Genomic DNA, 13,197 nt, shown 5'->3' on the forward strand with positions numbered 1-13,197 from the left:
TCATCTTATTTGGAGTGAGTTTAAAAAATATTTGGCCCCTAAGGGCCACTAAGAGTCCGGTTAGTTTAGCCGCCACTTTAGAGCATCTGATCCCAGACTAGCCTCAGTGAGTGGTGGTGGTCAACATCCTTTTATAACATTTTTTTGATGTAATCGCTAACTAACAAGTACTAACTAGTGGCAAGGACCAGTCAACAAGCAGCCATGAGTGTGTACAAGTGACCAGGACCGTTCACAGATTTTCTAGATCCTCTGATTGATGCTCTAAAACAATATTTTACGCTACTAGACCCCTTGAAATACCGTAGCAAGATCGGCCTGATTTTCAGGTACTTTAAATTGCTTGGGAAGTCACAAATGATGTTTTTAATAAGGGTTTTTATTTTCTTTATTGTAAGATGTTTCGTTTGATAAAGCTACCATTATATTTATGTATTTTAGATATAAAGATTAAACAACATAAAGATGAACTATAAACGCCAACGTTTGGAGCCTGTGACCAACTACAAATCATATATTGAAATATTAATACAAGAAAATAAACTTAGTAGCAGCGCAGAATTTGACAGTCAAAATTTGGAGAATTTGAACCTATATCCTCAGTTCATTATGATGCCCAATGTCTTATTTTGGGATCTTGAAACAAAATTAAAAGACATACAACTCCTTCTACCATCTTGTCCGGAATGTGGTGGTGGTTTGAAAACATTGCCTGTAGACAAAGGAGCAAATTATTTTATGAGACAACTGTATTGCGTGAGTGAAATTAAATTATTAGTGTCAACGAAACTCTGTTGCTCTTATACAAAGAAGCATCAGTTTGCTGGATATGATCCAAGGATATTGGAGAAAACTAATAATAGTGGCATAGAAATACCTTTTAAATTGTTTCACCGTGCTGGAGTCACATTACAGTTATCCACTTTTATTTTTGAGAATATTTGCAATGGTTCTCATATCAAGAAGCTACATGAATTGATATTGAAAAATTATGGTGAAAATCTTAATAAGAAATCTGTAAACTTTGGTTTGAAATTTTCACGAGAAACTATTGAAATGGAGCATATGATAGCTTTTCTATCTTCACAGAGGCTTTGCTTACCAAGCCCACCTCTATTAACACAATGTTTTCTCTCTTATTACAATGAACTTGAATGTGGCATTAAAAAAACTTGTGAAAATATTGATGTTCCAGACGGCTTTGTTTACATTGATGATTCCTTCGATATCAGAAAATCTTCAATTACCAATACTCTTGATAAAATTGTTTTTGTTTCAAATGATAAAGGATTGGTGATGTTTTGGAAGTTGGTTAAAGATAAAGATTGTTTTACAGTAAGGATAACAGTTAACTTCTTTTCAATGTTAGGTATATACCGTAAGTTGGTCTAATGGTCTAATCCCTCTTCTAATTCCGACACCCTTCTTTAGAGATAGGAATAATATGAAGGTCAGAATCACAAATATAGAAAAAACATTTTCCTTCTCTGATTGCTAAGCAAAGAAAATTAGTTTCAATCAGCAATTCTGACCTTCCTATTATTCCTATCTGCATAGAAGGGTGTCGAAATTAGAAGAGGGAATGGTGACATTAGACCAACTTACGGTATATACTTTATGCAAGCGGGATGCAAGCAGATTTCCGTGACAACATTATGTGTGAGTCCATTGTTTTTATTAATAGATGGCGATAAAGCTTAAAAATTTAGTATGGATTTTTGAAATTTCCCCCAGTCTACCAGGCTTAATGTTGTTCTTTTTTCTAACGAGAATGATATTTTTTAATTTCATCACGGATTATTTTTCAACTGATACTCTAATAGGAATGTCCATAAGGTCAGTGCTAAAATCGATCAATGATCAAAAAATGATCTGAATTGACTGAATTAATTTTTAAACAATTTTTATTTTTCTAGGAAGTTGTATCGTTCATTTCATCATATAATGAGATGCATCCGGATGCTAAGATCAAAGGCTGTTTTACTAGCAAATGTTGTGAATGGAAACAAGATTTGATATCACATTTCAGTGAAGATTTTATTGTCAGAGGAAATCTACCTCTGCTTATTGAGTGCTTGGAAGGTCGCTTGGAGGAGGAAAATTCTAATTTAGATTTACTTGGACATTCACAAAAAGAAAACAGATGCATAGCTTTCAAAGAAAATTGGAAAGAATTCGAAAATACCTTAGCTCAACAAAATTTCAAAGAAGATACAGTAACAATTATTGATATAATAAAGTCTCACTTTGATAAGGATTGCTTTCATGAAGTTGTTTATGATTTACATGATGCCAAATATTTTCACCAGATACATTCCAAATTACAAAAATGGACAGGTAATTTACATTTAGGTGTGCCAATGATCAATGCTATGGTTTCTGTCGGATTCCATCAAATGAACATCCAAAATGATGTCAAATTGTGTGAGCCAGAAACTAACTCTACCAACAGTCCTTCTGAAGACTCAAATATAATTTCCCTTATTGACTCAATTTTAGCAAATTTTCATGATGGAATTTGCGAGGATAAAGCCGAGGTAGACAAAGAAATTATTAATTATATGATGTTTTTGAAATGCTTTAAATATGTGAGCTACTGTGCCCCTGATATTGTTCAGTCACCACATCTATTACCTCATTTTGTGTCATCAATACAACTTGTATCAATACCGTATTATTCAACTAATACTGACACTACCAGTAGCCAATACTTGGACGATGTAGAGAAACTGAGATCACTGGTAAACTGGTCAAATCAAAATTCCACAAATGAAAATACAGAATTTTTGACATGTTTTTTGAAACATGTAACCACATTGAACAATGCAGACTATACAACACATCTATCAGAACTGGAAACTAAGTTTGGCATTGACTTTGATAATCCAATAGAACAAATTGTTGAGAAAGTTGGCTTACTTTTACATTCAACCAAAGCTGATGAACCATTCAGTGGAATAGCATTTGTTGAGAGTTTATCAAATCTGTTTTGTGTTGTTTTCTTTTTTGTTACCAGTATTAAACGATTTCCTCTTATACCTGTTTACCCTAAGAAATGGGATTCCTTTTCACCATTTGTTTTGGTGTTGATTGAGGAAGGACATGAGATAGTGATGCTTGATCCTTCATCTCTGGTCATCGCTCCACAGTCAAATGATAAGGAAGAGGAGGAAAAAGTGAATTCTGAGAAACAATTTAATTGTAGATGTGGTCGTGGAATGGCGGAGAAAAAGTTAACATCAAAATGTGTGACTATTGATGGTTCAAAATATCCAAGCAGATGTTTATGTTTTAGAGCCGGTGAACCATGTTCAAATTTATGTGATTGCAAAGCCTGTGCCAATCCTCATGGCGTGAGGCTGACATCAAAACAACAGGAGGGCGTAGTAGACCAAACTCGAATAATACGGAAAAGGAACAAACACGAAACACAAAAGTCTATTAAGAGAATTCAAAATCAATTTAAACAATTTCGTAAAACATATGGTGATAAAGAGAAATGGACTTGGGCTGAATACATTCTTTTTGAATACGTATTGCATGAACTGGCGTTAGACTATAACCAAGAGAAAAACGGTCCACTAGCATGGGCAGATATATCTATTCTCATGGATAGATTTGTTGAGAAATATAAATCTTTTTGTCACATGCTGAAAGTTTTTTCTCCACATTTGGAAAATCTACTTAAAGAGAAGTCGAAGAAATCGTTAGAAAAACGCTATTTAGAACGACAAGAGTCAATCTATACAACTGCGTGATCTGGCATGACTATTATCTAGTATTTTGTTTCACCTAGGGAACTAACTTCTTGTTAAAAAAATTCTCGAAATTTCTCGACAAAATTATTTCCCTTAAAAGGTAATTTCATTCTTTCAATGTTTTCAATAAATATATACAAATTATGGCATTTAATATATTATATAACTATTTATCGATCACAAAAAAAAATCAATAATGACACTATGTAAAATCATAATGATTCGAAGTTCGGACTAAAAATTTAGGCGCTCTTTTCCAATTATTTTCATTTTTAGTCTGGTAGAATGAAATTTCTCTTATTTTCAGAATAAGTTTTGTCAGAAAAAGAAATGTCCTTTTTGCTCGGTTATTGTGAGCCCTGGAGAAAACCAAAGGAAGTTCTTTAGCTACTTTTTGACATCTTAACATCTCTTATTCTAAATAAATTCCTGTAATCAAGATTTTATGGAAGAGAAAATTTCATATCGTATTTCTTCATTTATTAATTTTTTTTTGGATTTTAGGAGAGCGTTTATTCGAGGGGCGGTTATTAAAAAATTTTCCTTCAGGGAGAACGTTTATTCGAGGGGGCGTTAATTCGAAGTAATACGGTATATCAAATTTGTGGAGTTATAAGGTAAAAGATTCTTCTGAGCTACTTTTAAATAGCAAGAACGACTATCAAGTTTAACTCTAGCGTAATTCTAACATTCAAAGGTCAAAAGCTTCTATTCTAAAAAAGTTTTTTTTCAATTAGCTGTAAGAGCCTTGTATTCTATCAATCAAGAAACGAGCTATCTTATGATTAAAATACTGTACATGCTTTTTTTCGGAACACTCTGTATACATAACATTGTATATACCATTCACAAAGTCACTCTATTCAATGCTTCAAGTTTTTGTACATTGTTTCTGTTTTAGCAAATGACAATATCAAAATAGTTCAAATGTCAAATATCCAATTCTCATCTCATATTGGAAAGAAGTTCTGTAATTTGCATCCTCTTAAAACGTGGATGAACTCATCAGCCAATGGGTTTACAGAAAAACCAATAAACGAACCAATCGGAAAACTGTATTTCCATTATTTCGACCAATTAGCGTTCATCAGAAGATCCTTCACACGTTTCTTCAGCCGCGCTGTTGGAATCTCTGTTGGGATTGAAGAATTGGAAGCGGTTGTATATAGCGATTTGTGTGTTACATTTTGGACAGCTATGGATGACATCTTTGAAGACGTCTAGGAAGTATGGTAGACAACAGCAACAACAAAACCTACAATGGAGCAAGAAGAACCTGATTGATGCATGATGGCAGAACTGTGAGTTTTACATATGATTTATTATTCCAATTTTCTTTTTTATCAGAAGTTAAAAGGGATAAATTAGATTGGTATTTATTGGTATATTGATTCATTGGCTTAAATATCTTCCAAAGTTGAGGTCTTCGAATTGTAACTTTTTAACTTTTAGTAAAAAAGAGGAATTTTAAGAACTCATTTTTAAAGATTTCAAATTGGGATAGATATCGAGTTTGGAAAAAGTTACATGAAAATACTTGGAGGTTTCACTTAATATCTCAGAAGGTTTCTGCTGGCCAAATATCTCAAACGATCTAGAATTTTGTCAAAACCCATTTTTAAAAATCTCGAAATGTGATATGGATCTCAAATTTGATAAAAAGTACGACCAAAATACTCAACTCAAGAACACAGGTGATTTCTGCAGGCTAAATTTCTTAAACCATCTCATTATCCCTTTAATTCAACACCCTATGCGAAATATGGAGAGCTTTCTGTTTTCTTCAGAAATAAAATCAAATATAGAACCCTAACATTTAATAGGCTTTTCCAAGAATAGTCCGTGCCCCCTGTTGAGGATATTGGATATCCAGTGTGTTAACGATTTTAGTTCAGAAGTGGATATCCAGGGGGTTAAATATCTACAAGGGAGCGGATATCCAGGGGGTGTCTTTTCAAGTAAAAAATACGATATCCAGGGATAAGCATCTTTATAAGAGAGGATATCCAGGGGGTCTTTACTAATAAAGTAGGATATCCAGGGGGTTCGATACTTCGAAAAATCAATATCCTCAACTGTTTGGGTAAAAAAAATTCTCGAAAAGCCCAATGCCATAGATCATGCCTTATTTGTAAAAAGATGTTTCAAAACAAAATTCCCCGCCAAAACAATCCGTCAAAAGGAATTTTTTTTGTCAATAAATTTTAATCCTATTTCTTTAGAAAGCCATGAATAACCAGATATCGTTCATTTTCAAAATGTCATGGAGGAACTAATTCAAAATAATTTTCACTTAATACTTAATAATGCACTTTCCTTTGAAAAGTTGCAATTAAAAGTAATCGCGTAAAAAGCGTCGAGATTCTGCATGAAAACGAGGCCATTCCCGATTGGCACAAACGTCTTTTGGACGTCTAATGTACGTTTCTAGGACGTCCAAAGGTCATAAAACGGTCCATTGAATGTCCATAAGACGTTGCGTGCCCATAGGGTTTCACTTATATTCATCTTGTACATGTTTTTTATAAGCATTGCACTTTTAAGCATATCTAGGCTCAGATATGGGGAAAAATGAAGCATATGCTAAGCATTACCTCCTCGAGCCTATGAAAAAAGTATAAGCTACTTTGTAGTATGGATATAAGCAGTAGTATAGCAGTATTAAGTATTAGGATATAAGCGTTTCCTTAAGCTTTTTTTCAGCCTTATTAAGCTTTCGACCTAAGCATCTCTGAGCCTGTTTTCGGATTTTCATATGCTTATAAAAAAAACATGTATCCATCCTAAAAAAATATAAAACTCCTATCTATTAATATCTAATTCCCCTTGAAAATCGAATTAGAGAGATTCGACTATAAGTTAAACCATTTATTTCTTACATATGTTTCTTCCCTCTTTTGAATTGTGTTTTTGTCACCACTTTTGACGAGCAATAAGGACATATGGTAAACACCGGCACATCTTCAAAAGCCGTCGCCGTCGCTACCGGAGCCCAAGCCGATTTCTTTCGCTCCGGCATTTTCCTCTTAGCAGCCGGCGGGACGTCTAAGTTATTAGTACTGACTGGTTGTTTTTCGGGCTCCGGTAAGAGTGATTCTTTCTCTATGCTGCTGCATTTTTCATTTTTGCCATATTTATTGAGTTTACGGCCCATTACGTTATCCCTCCGATTTGCACCAACTGAAGATTGAATTTAACTGTCTGCTTCTCTGTTTTGGTCTTTTCCTGGTAGAGCTTTTTAAATTTGCTTTCACTTTTTTCTAAAAGAATAAAATGAAAAGTTAGGTACTATGAACTTCGCTAATTCTAATTTCTATTATTCGAATCTTTCAATAATTCGAACTAATAGACTTTATCGGAGTTTTTGATTTTTCTAAAAAAGCGATGCATTGTGGGATTGTTTCGGGAGTATTACAATAAAAATCTCTTAGGAATTCCTCGAGGGAATTGTAATACTCCCGGAAGAATCCCACAATGCATCGCTTTTTTAGAAAAATCAAAAACTTCGATAAGATCTATTCTCAGTCCCCGTGAAGAAGAAACCTCATAAAGACATTCTATAATTCGAATCCCCTCTGTATTTCGAACAAATTTAATTTTCCATTCGAACTCGGACTAGCCAGAGTTGACTGTAGTTGATTAACAAATAGATGACATGTCATACAAAATCATTGTGTAATCCAAGAGAAGAGACGATTTAGACCATGTTCAGACGTTAAAGTTCCGTTCCGAAACGAGACAAAACGAAACGGTTCCAAAACAAGTGTGAACGTCAAAATTCGAAAGATCAAAAAGAGACGTTACAAAGCAAAACAGATCGAAACGGTTTCGTTCAACTTTTTTCATCGGGACTGAACTGCTCCATTTTCTTACTCCGAAACGTTCTGAAACCAATATGAACACACTCGATCCATAACGAACGAAAATCATACAGGAGCGAAAGAGTAACATGTGAACATGGTCTGACAGTGATCATCCTTTTTACTGTGTTCTCTTTTTCGTGATAGACCTGCTTTGAATTGATTTTTTGATTAAAGATGTGCGTAGATTGGTTAATACTTTTCATAGACGGTTGCCTTTTTTAGACATCTTCCAAAATCTCTGCGTAGTTTAACTTAAGTCTTTAAGAGTTTATGTAACGTACCACTGATCACGTCCTATTTCCGACTTCTAATCGGAGTCTAGATTGATCTAGTTTTTGTTGTACCCTTTGTTTTTTTGTCTTCTGAGATAAAAAAAGAGTTGAGTAGGTTGTAGTTGATTGACGGATGCCTGTTTTGGCTAAAATGGGAAATTTGATTTTAAGAAGATTTTAAGCTGGCAAGCTTGGGACCTCTTTACTGTCTTTTAAATTTGTTACTTTTTTCTTTTTTGTATCTTAATGCTATTTTTCCTGTTTTTCAAAAGTTTGCTTCCGTTGAGAAAGTTATGTAAGAACTTCTCATCTTCGTGAGAGTTTCACAGAGAAGTTGGGAACTCGTCTATTAGGATTCTTTTCTGAACACCAAAGTAAATAGGTCACATAGAAAAGAAAAAAATTATTCAAACTTGATTAAAATTTTATTTTTGACAGGTCTTCCCGGCTTTTCATTGGTCGATTTTTTATCTCTACTAGGTCAAAAAACATTTATTAGACCAATGTTCAATGTTTTTCATTGCCTGTCAGCAAGTTTATAGACTGTTAATAGTTTTAATTGACTTCCAATTGCAAATTATTGACAACGAATCGTTTATATTGACTGTCACTATTTCTCGTCACTATTTCACTATTTTACAGGCCCGGCGCAAGCGGGGAGACTAAGGAGACTTCAACCTCCCCACTTTTGAGCAATTTAGATTTTTTTCCTCGAATTCGTAGCGAATTTTATCTCATTTTGAGCCTTCAGCCTCCCAACTCTTACGGTTTTTCGCCGGGCCTGGTTTACTGTCAATGTTTTGTATTAACTGTCAATTTCTTTTGTCAGCTGTCAAAATGAGTGATGGACAGTCAGTGCAAAAGATTGCCTGTCAATCAAGAAATATTTACGGTCAACTGAACATATTCTTTTTGTTTTCAAGAAAATTGAATACTATTCTCTGTCAACATATTTGTATTTGACCAGTCAATAAAAACATCGAAAATGGGCCTAATTAATATTTTTGTCCTGGTTAAGTGCGAACACAAATTTTCATAAATTCTTTTGTTAATTCTGCAATGTTAACATAAAGAGGTGCATCTTCCTTTTATGCCATAAGAAAGTACGCGCTTTTTTAAAAAGAATAGTGTAAATCCATTTCCTCATGGATATTCTTAACTTCGGCATTCTGACAAAATTCCATGATGGTCATTTTAAAAAAGTGTGTATTTTTTAAGATTCCGTTTATACAGTCCCTGACTTTCTCATAATTACGCAGACACTTCAAGTTCACTTTCGTATAAATGCCATGTCAGAAGCTGAAAATTCTTTCTCTGGTCCGTGCAGTGCTGACGAAATTTAGCATAGCAAGATTTGAGTAAATTTGGGCGAAAAATCAACCATTACGGAGCATATTCTTTTCGCAAAGATCAAAGATTCAAAACCTTCTCTTATCATTTATATCTTCTTATCTCTTACCACACCCCTTTCTCACAGACCCACTGGGAACCCTTCCCACTGGAAAATTATCCTCCAATTTTTGTCCCGCTAAAAATAATCAAATAAACCAATCCTCACTGCAAATTGTTATGCTTTTTTTCCCATCCCCACTGAATTTTCTGACTTGAAAACAAAAGAATTTAAATCCTCTTTCCTAAATAACATTTTACAGCTTTACGACCTGTTTAGTTGAGCTCTCAATGCAAAGAACTAAATAGCTAATAAAGTTTTTCTTCATATCTTATATATAATACATTAGAAGTCTTGAGATAAAGTAGAAGTCTCGTTGACTGTTCAGAAATAGTGAAAACCGGCTCAACTTCAGTGTAACGGAAATTTCCTTCAATGTTAATAGGAAGACTTTTAACTCTCTTTCCCTTACCCCCTTATACATTTTAACCCTGATATAATCGGAGAGAGTTATATCGGATCACCCAAAGTTACTTTCATTTTTGGACCTACCCCGGTGGAGGCCCGGTGGAGGTCCTATAAATTAACCTGTGTTTGTTCGTCCGTTCGTCCGTCCGTTCGTCTGTTACCAACTTTTCTCAGGATTGAATCATAGGAATCTTTTGATTTTTGGTACAAAGGTGCAAAATGGTGGTGGCCAAAATGTGACGGAGCCCAATTTCCGGAAAAAAAATTTTTGGGGCAAATTTGGGCCAAAAAACGGCTAAAAAACGGGTTTTTTGGACTTTGTGAAAAATTGGATCATTAATTTTGTTTTATTTTTTGCATGAAAGTAGGGTACCATCATAGGTAAAAGATGGCTCAAGCAGACTTTTGCAAAAAAATTTTGTTGGCTCAAAAAACGCATGTTTATCTATAAGAATTACTATTAATAAGCATACATCAATGTTCTTAGTCAAATTACTCAATTTTTTTATGAGATAGATGTTTTTTTTGCTCATGAGGGCTTACTTTTGAAGAATATGTGTGTTTAAGACAGGAAATTTTAGTTGCTTGGCGTGTTCTTATAGAAAAACTGGCCAAATTCGATATTTTTTATAAGCACATTATCAATTACTTAGGTATTAGCTTTTCTCGAGATTGGCTTTTTCATTCTTTATGATATTTTGCACAAAGATGCATAACTATAAACCTTCGAATGTGACGGAGTCGGATTTTCAAATAAAAATGTTATTGCTTATTTTGGGCCAAAAAACGGCTAAAAAACGGGCTTTTGGACTTCGTGAAATATTGGATCATTATTTTTTCTAATTTTTTGCATGAAAGTAGGTAAAATATGGCTCAAGTAGATTTTTGTAAAAATAATTTTTCGGCTCAAAAAACGCATCTTTATCTATAAGAATCACTATTAATAAGCATACATCAATGTTCTTAGCCGAATTACTCAATTTTTTGATGAGATAGATGTTTTTTGCTCACGAAGTCTTGAATATGAAAGAATATTTCAAGAGCATGAAATTTTGGTTTCTAAACGTTTTTTGTATAAGAAATAAACGACTAATTTGAATAGATCGTCACTATTTGTGTTCTGAATGATTGTTTAATGGTCACGTCACGTAGATATCAATTATAAATGTGTTTAATGCATACCCAGGTAGGTCCATAAAAGTATCACTTGTTTTATTTTATTTTCTTATCCACGGATCGCTGATAGTCACCTTTCCGGGGGTTTTGTTGTTTGGAATTGATTAACTATCAGTTAGGCAGGGTCAGGGTTGCTAGTAACGGCTTGTCACTGTGCCGGGTGCATACTCGGCGCCTTGGGCCCCGCAGGTTGCTAGTAACGGCTCGAATTTCAGTCAGGTTTAAAAAAGGGGTACTTTTACCCATATTATAATAACATTACCCCCGTCTTTTGCCAGTTCGGTATAATATGTTATGAATTGCGTGATTTTGCTGTGCGTCGATGGCTCAACGGATAGGGTGTTGGTGTCCGAATTTGAAGGTCTTTCTTTGATGGTGGTTCGAACCCCGCACGGTGCGATGATGTGGTTGGTCAAAATATGATACAGGTATGTAAACTTAGTCAGAATTGAGAAACTAAGTCTCAGAAACTCAGACAGTCAGAAAAGAGAAAGACAGGATCAGAGATAAGAAAATAAAATAAAAACATGAAGGTAACTTTGGGCGATCCGATATAACTTCTTCCGATGTAATCATATCAAATATCTTAAAAGGTGAATTTATAAGACAATAAAAACGAAAAAACATGTTCTCTTTTGAAAATTGTATTCTTCGATTTTTCGTAAATTTTAATTATGAAACTGATGCTCTTTAAATTCTCTCTTCCTGGTCATTTTTCCTTTCTCCGTTATGTCGGAAATACACTTTTTTTATAAGAACCAGTAAAATCTTGCTGAGGCTCGGCTGTTCTTACTTATTATTTTGGCACTTAAATTTTTCTTATCCCGTTCTTATTTATATGTTGTAATTGAGGTATTTTAGACATTTTACCCAATTTTTACTACTTTGACTCCTAAATTGCTTGAAATTGAGTAATTTCAGTCTCAGCTTTGTTCTTAAATTGTTCTTATTATTTGGGGATATTGAGCCTCGCTGTTCTTATAAAATTGTTCTTATAAAATAAAAAAGTGTATCTAACCTGTTGCATTATCAGATATAGTGAAAAAATCTAACAGCTCCTAAAGCTTTTCCAAGCTCTTGTGTAGGGTATGAATTTATCTAATGCTCTAAAACATCTAAGCTTAAGAACACACCAGTATATCAATTACCTAAAAAAATAGATAAGTCCATGTTACGCCTTATTTCTTACAGAAACGCCCGAAAAACGCCTATAAGACGCCAAATGAAGCCTGAATAAGGGGATACAGGGTATTTATAGGACTTTTAAGTCCTTGAAAACCTTGAAAATGAACTCAACAACCATTGTAAAGACTTCAAAGTTATAGCAAAGATTTATCATACACTGGATAAACGACTCGGTCAAGAGCGGTCATTGTATTTTCATTGTTTCAGAAAACAATTGATGTTCTAGTTTTGTCCGCAAAGGACAACTGTCATGGCGGCTCGAAGATGTCTGATTTTTAAAAATGTTTATCAGTCTTATTTTTAAAAAGTTCTCTAGCTCTTTCTTTTTGTACATTTGCAGAAAAAAAGTTTGAAAGTAAGGCTAGCATTCCGAGCTGGATACATTTGTGAAATGTAATGTGAGAAAAACATCATTAGACAAGAAATTCAGACAAAATGCTTATAGTGACACGAAATTTTCAATTGGAAATATCTTTCCAAGACTGTCCCCAGAAGAGCTGAAATTAACATACATAAGAGTGTCTTGGCTCCACTGTGGTATGAAAATCCTTTGGAAGCACGTGGTGGAAAAGTGTTTTTTTTAGGTTGAAGTTTAAAAATTTCCGGTGTCAACATTAAATTTCTTATACACAACACGTCTTTTGCATCTTTCTCACAGCTTGAAACGTCATAACGACTTATAATTAGCAATTAAGTGGAAGAATCTGACTCTCACAGGAAAGTTTTAAGTCTCTTTTGGGAATTGGATGAGTGATTTTCGATAAGAAATGCAATAAAAATGCTTCGAAAAATCATTTAATGAGGGAAGGAGAGTGAACAATAATATCATTACTGCGGACATAGCTAGTACACGGGAAATAGGCAAAAATCTGTTACTTGTATATCCAGTGTATAATATATCCTTGGTTATAGTTTTCTCTGAGAAGGAGCTTTGAAAATTTACTAACAGATCTTCTCCCAGATCTTCAGCATGTATGTGTCTTGTTATGACTCTGGTTGTTACAACATCTTAGAATGTGTTTTATACTCACACTTTAATGGGATAGACTTTCGTGGGGGTTAAATTTCGCGGATGAGGAGTTCCC

General features: G+C 34.1%; 2 protein-coding genes across 2 annotated transcripts; one reads left to right on the forward strand and one right to left on the reverse strand.

Moving 5' to 3' along the window:
- The first annotated feature begins 439 nt into the window (after positions 1-439).
- On the forward strand, positions 440-3,979 carry LOC136801205 (uncharacterized). Its single transcript, XM_067057840.1, has 2 exons — positions 440-1,335; positions 1,917-3,979. The coding sequence occupies exons 1-2, from the start codon at positions 466-468 to the stop codon at positions 3,756-3,758; spliced, it is 2,712 nt and encodes a 903-aa protein (XP_066913941.1). The 5' UTR covers positions 440-465; the 3' UTR covers positions 3,759-3,979.
- Positions 3,980-4,116: 137 nt separating this feature from the next.
- LOC136801206 (lipopolysaccharide-induced tumor necrosis factor-alpha factor homolog) lies at positions 4,117-7,014 on the reverse strand. The gene is made up of 2 exons (XM_067057841.1): positions 6,638-7,014; positions 4,117-5,013 (listed from the first exon to the last, which is right to left on the reverse strand). The coding sequence occupies exons 1-2, from the start codon at positions 6,910-6,912 to the stop codon at positions 4,836-4,838; spliced, it is 453 nt and encodes a 150-aa protein (XP_066913942.1). The 5' UTR covers positions 6,913-7,014; the 3' UTR covers positions 4,117-4,835.
- Between the last annotated feature and the right edge of the window lie 6,183 nt (positions 7,015-13,197).

Source organism: Clytia hemisphaerica, unplaced genomic scaffold (assembly GCF_902728285.1).
Source record: "Clytia hemisphaerica strain Z4C2 unplaced genomic scaffold, Clytia hemisphaerica genome assembly, whole genome shotgun sequence".
NCBI classification, from domain to species: Eukaryota; Metazoa; Cnidaria; class Hydrozoa; order Leptothecata; family Clytiidae; genus Clytia; species Clytia hemisphaerica.